Genomic DNA, 8491 nt, shown 5'->3' with positions numbered 1-8491 from the left:
CAAACCTCTTCAGCTTTGTTTTTCTTGAATCAGCTCTGGTTGGAGCAGAGCAAATGAGTGGCTGTGGAGATCTCCTCTACAGTGGAAGCAGAGCCAGCTCCTGATGGACAGTGTGGTTTGAGTTCATTGTTAGTGGGGTTTGTTTTAATTCAGCTGCTCCCCCACTGCACCCCTGCAGCATGGCCCAGGCTGCTTGCCTTTCAGCTTTGAAAGACCAGCCCAGGCCTCTGCTCCCTGTGGTATGTCTTGAAGCAGGATCTTGCCTCTGTTCATGGGCTCCTGCACCACAGTCCCTGATGCCAGGGTCATTCTGCTGTTGCCCTCACCCAGGCTTAGAGATAGAGATGAGCAGATCCCTCTGTTATGCCCCTGCCTCGGTCCCTGTTCTCATTCTGGACCACTGCTACCCTTCTTCAGGCTCTCAGCTTTCTTACAGCCCCTCTGTAGTCTTCCCCCAATGTCTGGGAAAACTAGCGCCCTGGAGCCAGGATGGTGACCATGAAAAGGGCTGTAGATGGGCAGCTGATAGTAAGGGCCACTCTTCCACTCTGCCATTTCCATAGCCAGCAGTGTGGTCAGAAAATACTTTGGCTGAAGGCCCAGGGTGGGCTGTAAAAGGATGTGGTGGTGTCTTTCATCTCCTGCGTGGCTTTTGGGCTGTTCAGCCTCCTCACAAAGTAAGACACTCCCCCTCACAAATACAGACCCTCTCTCCTTCCACCATTCCCCCTCCTGCCTGCCCCCCAGAAAAGCCTTCCAATGAAAGTGGCCAGTTAGCAGGAAAAGTCATTAGGATCGTGCTGAGTTAATAACTGTTGCACTTTTGTAGAAAGGAAATAAAACCCTATAGCAGTGGCATTTCACCGAATGCCCCCCTACATGGAGCGAGCCCTTCCATAAAGACCCCCTTCACCTTGTTGCTGCCAGCGGGGTCCCCCTCACAGGATGCCAGGCAAAGCTGCGTGCGGGACTCTTCGGTTTGGTCACCCTCGGGCAGGGGCCGGGCCGGGCCATGCCGGGGCGGGGCGGCAAAAGCTATGACGGCTCAGCACGGCACGGCCCGGCTCGGCCCGCCCCTCTCTCGTCGCTGCGCCGCCGCCTCATGGAGCCGCACGTCCCCGGCAGCGTCCTCTTCGGTGAGTGGCACCGGGGGCCGCGGGGGAGGGAAATGGGGACACGGGGAGAGGGTGGTAGAAGGACTTGGAGTGGGGGAGACAGGACGACATGTGAAGGGTCACAGGTGTGTGGGGGGGTAATAGACCGGGTACAGGAGACACGCGGGGGGGGGGAGGGTGTGAGAGATGGCGGGGCAAGAGACATGGATGGGATGGGGGGCGGGAGAGACATGTGGGGGCAATAAATGGGGTCAGGAGAGAGACGGAGGAAGGAAGAAACGGGGGAGTAACGAGAGCGGCGTGGAGACGGGAAAGACACGTGGATCGGAATGGGGAGAGGGAGGAACACGCTGGGGGGTAATAGGGAGCCGGCGGGGGCAACAGAGAGACACGGGGGCAGCAAGGACACGGGGGGGTAAGAAACACGTGGTTCTGGAAAGACACGTAGAGCGCATTGCTGAGCCTTGGAGGGTAAGATCTGTGCCGGGGGAAGTGGGGGAACGAACACGGCAGGACACTCTGAGACGCGTAGACACGTGTGTAGGGCCGAGGCATGGGGTGAGGGCCCCCAGCGAGCTCCCGTAGCTTGGTGTCCTGGGTCCGGGGTCTGGGACGGAGCGGACACGTGGTGGGGATCCTGGGCCGGTTTGAGGGGAGCTGCGGGCCGTCTGGGGGACTCATGGGTGTAGAAGGCTACGAGCAATGGGGTAGGGGGAAGCCCCGGCTCTGGACGGCCTCTCCCGTTCCTCCGCTTCCCCCCTGCGCTCCCGTGTCTGTGCTCCACGGGCACGGAGCCGCGTTCCTCACATCTGGGGCGGGTTTCTCCCGGGCCGGGCCACCCCGCGCACGAGGCCCTGCGCTGCTCACAGGCGGGTGAGCGGGCGGCTGCCCCCAGCCCAAAGCGTGCCCAACAGCGCGGCTCGGGAATGTGGAACAGCACCCCCAAACCCCCCTTCTGAGTTTGATCATTGCCCTGGTGATCTTGCGAACACAATAGCAGGGATGGGAAGAGGTCCCGCCTGGGGCTCTTCCTCCCCCCCTGTTTCAAATGCCGGGTCTGGTATGCAGGGCTCAGCTCTGTTTTTCCTGATCTGCTTCACGTTGGTGAATCATCCTGCAACAAGCAAACACACCCAGGGCACTCTGCCATTCATTCCTCCACATGGTCGGCTGAGTCTTCATCCTAAGAACCAAGGACAAAATTTTGTATCTCCCTTGGTTTTGTAGCTGTTCGGAGGAGTATGTAATGAAATCCCTTTCAAAACTTGTCTTGAGGAACTCCAGCTCCCTGCAGCCTGGCCCAGCACCCTCCCCTTGAGTTGTTCCTCATCATGTCTAATGCTCTGTGTCTTTGCCCCCAGAGCAAACGTTCTGCTGAAGGTGGGTAGAGTTGAGCCTCCTTTCTGGCTGCTCCCATCATCCACAGCCATGTGCTCTGGTTTCTCTGCTCTCTGGAGATGAGCCTTGCCCTGCCTGTGCTCAGTGGCCTTGGATGCCCCTGGGTGCTGCTCATGGCACTCCAGTTTGGGGACATCAGGTTTTGTCCCTCTGTGGTGCTGAGCCAGGCACATAGTTCTTGGGAACATTTTATCCTGAAGATCGGAGGCTGCTCATGAGGATGAGAAATCAAGTGGTTTAGGGATGCCATGTGCATGCCCAGCTGTGAGGCTCACCCTGGGAACTCTTTGCTGTGGGGCCTGGGGCTATGCGATGGCTGCTGCAGCTTTTTGTATCTTCTCTTTCTAGGCTGTGAGCTGACTGCCAGTACCAAATCCTACACATTTCAGGTGGATGATGAAGATGACTCTGAGCACATTTTGGCCCTGTCTGTGGTAAGAGAAATGAGAATGAATTATGCTTGTTCTCTCCCATAGTGACCCACAGCCTCACACCCCCTGCCTGGGCTGGACCAGGGGACTCCCTTCTCTCAGATCCCAGTACTGGCTGTACTGAGGGCAGGGCATGGGGCTGTGGTATTTATCTGTTGTATGGAGGTGCTTGAGTAAAGCCAGTGGTGGCAGGAGACTGCTCAGCAGAGGAATACTGTAGCTGTGGTGTGAAGGAGTGTTTTTGCTTTGTCTTTGACCTTGCTGGAGCCTCTCACTAGAGCGTGCCCTCCCCACCAGCTGGGTCCCTGGCTTGTTGCTCTCCAAGCCCAGGTGGATTGAGAGGCTTCATCCCTGGCTCTCTCTGGGGGATGTTTTCCATCCTGGAAGATGCTATTGCGGATGAGATTGGCAGAAAATGCAGCTCACGTGCCATCACTTGAGGTGGTTGCAGTGTATCAGCTGGGAAAGCCACAGAACCACTCTGGAGGTGGTCAGGGGGACATTGCTTGGTGAGCTCTGTGTCCTCCCCGTTCTGTGGAGCAGCACCCTCACACCATGGCAGCTGGGCTGGTAGCATTGCTGAGGCTTGCTTGTCCCATGGAGAGCCCCTGGGGGAGCAGTAGTTGATGATCTCCATTTCCACCCAGGTCTGCCTCACAGATGGTGCCAAGGATGAGTGCAATGTGGTGGAGGTCGTTGGGAGAAACCACGAGAACCAGGAGATCGCTGTGCCGGTGGCGAATCTGAAGTTGTCATGCCAGCCCTTGGTAAGAGCTTCTTTTAAAGACTCAGGTGGGAATGGCTGCAAGGAACTGGACATTTCTGAATGTTTGTGGACCTCTCCTCTAGGATCCTGACCATGAGCTGGTCTGCAGCACACAGGGAAATGCCCTGGGGCCCGCGGGAGAGGTGCCATGCTGGAGACTACAGGATGTTGTCCTTTTTAGCCTCTGTCCTTCACTCAGCTCCATCTCTGTCTCTTTGCAGCTCAGTCTGGACAACTTCAAGCTGCAGCCTCCAGTGACCTTTCGCCTGGCAGCAGGCTCTGGCCCAGTGCACCTCGCCGGCTGGCACAGGATAGGTGAGGATTCCAGTGGGGAAAGACTTTGGGGAAGCAAGGGGTAATGAAAGGCCCCCACCAGCATGAACACTGCCTGGGGAGCCCCTGGGAGATGTGCTCTATGCCTCCTTTGGGCTGGTTCCCCAGGAGCTGTCTCCATGCAGGGATCCCTTCCCTGCCATAAAGTCTTGCATGGGAAAAAGGATCTGGGTAACCAACATTGTCCCCTTTTTCAGTGGCTGTCTCTCACCATTCTTGTCTGAGACCTCTCTCCAGCTGCGATACAGCTTCTCACCTCAGGCTGCTGTTAGATCTGCTCCAGTGCTCTTTGGACTGTTCTGCTCTTGGAGTGTTTTAGGGATCAGCTGTTTTTGCAAAGACATACATTGGTGCGTAACAGTTACTTGTGTGTTCCAGTACCCAGGGAAGATGCTTCCTTTGAGGAGGAGGATGACTTGTCTGAGGAGGAGGAGCTTCCTCCTATCAAGCCAGCCAAGAAGTAGAGAAGGCAGCAGTAACTTAAGACAAGGTGAGGGGCCAGGCAGCCTCAGAGGGTCTGAATACCTGGTGTGGCAAGCATGGGTAGAAACTGGCCTGCTACAGGAAGCTGCTGGTCTCAGTCTGGTTTTTCCTCTAGGTACTCACAGGGACTTCCCTCCCGGAGGACGTTTACCTTGGACACCTCTTGCCAGGACCTCAATGTTTGCTGCTTTGTTTTTATTTTGATTTTTTTGTGTTTGACAAACTTTTTGGGAAGCAGGGACTGCTCCCAGTATGGGGGTGTCTCCTTTCCCACAGCCCTGGGAGATTGATCCCAAAACTGGAAAGATGCTGCTGGTATATCCTTTCTCCCCCATCCCTGCCCTAGGAGTCAGGGATGCAGGAGGTGATCCTTACCCTGTGCCTTTTTGCTGTTCTGGACCTCTGCTCTGTGCACCCCCTCTCACTGGCTTTGGAATACCTGTCTTGACCCTTTCCCCTTACAGCCAGTGGTGGAACAGGCACCTTTACTGATTCTAGTGTTTGCTTTTCTTTACTCACAATTTGATGGGGTTTATGCATTTGAAAATGTGAAACTGGGGCCCAGGCTGTGTCCTCAATGGCAGTTATGGTGGGGTGGGAGCTCACAGCCTACCTGGGGTTTGGTTGGAGGTTCTGGGTCAATCTGCTTTGTAAAGAACTGTTTTTACGCTCTCAATAAATGTCTTGTATACATCAAGTCTGGAGCAGGGTCACTGCTGGTTGGTGGGTGGGTTACTCCTATCTGCACTTCAGTGGGAGATGCTGTTCTGTGTCCAGTCCCTGACCCTTGCTTCCCTTGGCAATGCTGCAGAGCTCCCAGGAGAGATCTGGGGGCTCCTCTGTCTCTCATGGGCTCTGCCACTTGTGCTTCATGAGCCCAGCTCAGTGCAGCATCCAGGCTACCAAGGGAAGAGGCAGAGCTGCTGGTAACTGTGTGGGGCAGGGACCAGCTCCACTTGTGCTCCCAGAGATGACCCAGCTTAGCAACACCTCCTTGGTTTGGGACACATGGGCCCTTGTGCTGGGCATTGTCATGGTAAAGTCCTCACTGTGTCGCTCTCAGCCGAGCAAATGTCCTGTGGAGGGGTGACACACCAGTGCCTGCAGGGCATGGGGCAGGTCGGAGCTCAGGCCTTTGCTGGGGAGTTGTGTCCCCCATGACTGGGTATCTGGAGAGGGTTTCATCCTTTCTGTGCTTCAGTCAGGTGGGACCTCTTATCCCTGGGGGCTGGTCCTCTGCTTAAATATTTTCTTGGCAGTTTCCATGCATCTCATCTTCCATCCTTATGGGAGCCTATAAAGAAAGAGGGGGAGAGACTTTTTAGCAGGGCCTGTTGTGATTGGATGAGAGTGATGGTTTTAAACTAAAAAGGGACATTCAGGTTGGATCTGAGGAAGAAATTTTTTGCAATGAGGGTGGTAAAACACTGTCACAGGTTACCCAGAGAGGTGGTGGACTCGCCGTCCCTGGAGCCAGTCAAGGCCAGCCTCGATGTGCTTCTCGGCAACTTGATGTAGTTGAAGATGTCCCTGCTCATTGCAAGAGGGTTGGACTAGATGACCTTTGAAGACCCCTTCCAACCCAAGCTGTTTTATGGTTCTATGATCCCTGTCCCACCGGTTGACGCCTGTCTCGATCCTTGTTTATGACATTGGCTATTGTCCCCGAAAAGCACCACGTACTGTTCAGCCTTGCTGGCTCTGCCGGGACAGTTTCTCACCTGCATGGACTCCAGAGGAAATCCCCGAGGGTGGATCCTCAGCTCAGGCTCCATCCCATATTGTGAGCTGGGCCGGTTCTCTCCTCTGGGACTTGTGTAGCACCTCTGCATCTCCCCACTGTTCCCTTCTGGGCCCAAAACAGCCCTTGGCCAGCACGGAGGGAAGCTTTGATGTCTCTTGCCTCAGAGGGCTGTTGTACCCCTAGCCCCGAGGCGGGGACGCCGCTAGGTGGCAGGCGGGCACCGCGGCAGGGCTCAGCGGAGGCAGGGCCCGGGCAGCCCCGGCAGCGATCCCGGCCTCTGTCCTTGCCTCTCCCTGCCTGGCTGCCGGCACTGGGCAACCCCTGGGATGCAAAGGGCACCTAGCACCGGTCCCGGGATAGAAAGAAGTGCCTGGGTCTGGCCCTGCGGGAAGGATGGATGCTGGCTGGGAGAGGTCACATCCCCAGGGAAGTATTGCTTATCCTGGGACAATAGGGTGCTTGGGGTTGGTGATCTGGGCACACTGCCCGATCCCCAGGCAAATCTCACTGCTCTCGGAAAGTTTGGGGGAAGTGGCACAATTTAGCAGCCTTGCTGAGAGAAGAGATGTAGGAGTGTTCTCCCGAGGGCTGGATGTGTGTTTGAGAGGTGCTGGCAGGGACACCAGTGCCCTGTGCTGATGGTGCAGGAGGGAAGTTCAGGGTAGTTTCCCTGCCCATGGCAGGGGGGTTGGTGCTAACTGATCTTAAGGTCCTTTCCAGCCCGAATCATTCTGTGATTCTATGATTGTAGTGAACAGAGCTGTGGCTTTGTCAGTGCTGCAATGGTGCCCAGCCCCTGCTAGGGCTGGCACACACACGACTCCGCAGATTTCCCTGGCTGTGTGCACAGAGAGGGTTCAGGGCTAATTTATCTGCTGGGCCTGGGTCCTGCTTGCTCTCAGTGGAGGAGCAGCTTGGCTCAGAGGAGATAAGAGCCAGTAGATCATCTTTAACAACGTGCTTCTGGAAGGGTGGGCTGGAGGAGCGGCTGGCTCAGAGCCCTGTGGAGAAGGAGTTGGCACAGCTTGGCCTGGCAATGAGGTATGGCTGCTTCATACAGGGTGGGAGAGGCAGTCCTGGGTAATAGGAAGGGGCATTTGTCCTCTTAAAGGGTAGAAGGAGATGGTTTAACGTGCTGGTTTTGTTAGGGACATCTAGGTAGCTGGGACAAGGTGCTGTGACAGGACAGACAGACCTGCCAGTGGGCAAAGGTGACACCATATGGGACATGGTGCTGCTGGCAGGAGGCATCAAGAGACCAATCTTGTCCACTCCACTGCAGGATTAGCCCAACCTAAGGCCTTGCCATGAGTGCTGCTTGGTCCCCAGCACTGTCACAGGGTGGTGGCAGGGGAGAGGGAACACCCCAGTCCCAGAGGAGGCAACGGCAGGGGCTGGGGGTGTTGGCGCTGCCAGGCCCCTTTTGAAGTGACCTGGGGGGATTTGCTCCCTCCTTCTCAGCAATGTCACAGCCTTGATGTGCTCAGGCTGGGGAGAGGGAGAGAAATGCTGAGATGGCAGGAGGCTGGAAGGGAGGATGCACTCACACACAGCGCTTAATGGGGAAGGATGGGATTACAGGGGTCACGCTAGGTGAGCAGCTTCCTTCGAGGCGCTGATGGTATCAAAGCAGGTGCCCCCGGCTGCAAATACCTTGGGCAAACAAACAGGGCTGTCTAAGAGCAGGTGAGCTCGGACATGACAGGCTGGGGGGTGCTCAGGGATGGCGGGGGGTAGGAGGCTCTCTGTGCATGGGGAGTGAAGCGTGGAGCTCCTGGTGTGAGGGCTGCCTTATTTTGCATAGGGTGGGTGGAAGAGTTGCATGTCTACATACATGTGTGGGCTCCCCATGCTGGAGATGCATATGAGGGTGCAGAGCCCCTCACTGTCCCACGGAGTGGTGGAGATGCTGGTACCCAGGCAGCCAAATGATGCCCCGGCCCAGGTGATGGCTCTGGAGTTGCTCTGGGAGGTGGTTGGCTCCGAGCATCCCTCCTTTCTGCTGCTTTTCAGTGCTCTGCATGCTGACATCACCGGGGATGGATCCCTCTCTGCTCCAGCAGCAATGGGAACCCTGGCCCTGACTGGGCCATTCAGCAAAGAAACGTGGCTGTAGCATGGCTCAGTGTGGAGGTCACCATGCATGAACACCACAGCCATGCATCCACACTGCTGCACTCTCCATAGCCCTCCCAAACCAGTTCCAAATCCAGTGAGAGGC

The 8491-nt window shown here is 56.3% G+C and overlaps 1 protein-coding gene across 3 annotated transcripts; it reads left to right on the top strand.

Moving 5' to 3' along the window:
- Positions 1-1053: 1053 nt before the first annotated feature.
- Positions 1054-5223, top strand: NPM3 (nucleophosmin/nucleoplasmin 3). Of its 3 annotated transcripts, none has more exons than XM_080622170.1 (6): positions 1054-1136; positions 2862-2947; positions 3592-3711; positions 3932-4025; positions 4422-4533; positions 4642-5223. In XM_080622170.1, exons 1-5 carry the CDS (start codon positions 1103-1105, stop codon positions 4505-4507), a joined length of 420 nt encoding a protein of 139 aa, XP_080478296.1. In that variant the 5' UTR covers positions 1054-1102; the 3' UTR covers positions 4508-4533; positions 4642-5223. The 3 variants fall into 3 exon arrangements, with proteins under 3 accessions (XP_080478296.1, XP_080478295.1, XP_080478294.1); XM_080622169.1 differs by lacking the exon at positions 1054-1136 and adding an exon at positions 1510-2495; XM_080622168.1 differs by lacking the exon at positions 1054-1136 and having other exon boundaries at positions 1510-2947.
- Positions 5224-8491: the final 3268 nt, after the last annotated feature.

This window comes from Psittacula echo (genome assembly GCF_963264785.1).
Source record: "Psittacula echo genome assembly, chromosome: 6".
NCBI classification, from domain to species: domain Eukaryota; kingdom Metazoa; phylum Chordata; class Aves; order Psittaciformes; family Psittacidae; genus Psittacula; species Psittacula echo.
The sequence above is the reverse complement of the archived record's forward strand: the minus strand, read 5'-3'. Positions and strand labels throughout refer to the sequence as shown.

What these genes read in the sequence shown, in the direction of transcription:
- NPM3 (XM_080622168.1), top strand. Translation starts at nt 2,762, where the DNA reads ATGTGCATGCCCAGCTGTGAGGCTCACCCTGGGAACTCTTTGCTGTGG. An exon ending in ACATTTTGGCCCTGTCTGTG is followed by an intron (nt 2,948 to 3,591) that starts GTAAGAGAAATG and finishes ATTTCCACCCAG; the next exon opens with GTCTGCCTCACAGATGGTGC. An exon ending in AGTTGTCATGCCAGCCCTTG is followed by an intron (nt 3,712 to 3,931) that starts GTAAGAGCTTCT and finishes GTCTCTTTGCAG; the next exon opens with CTCAGTCTGGACAACTTCAA.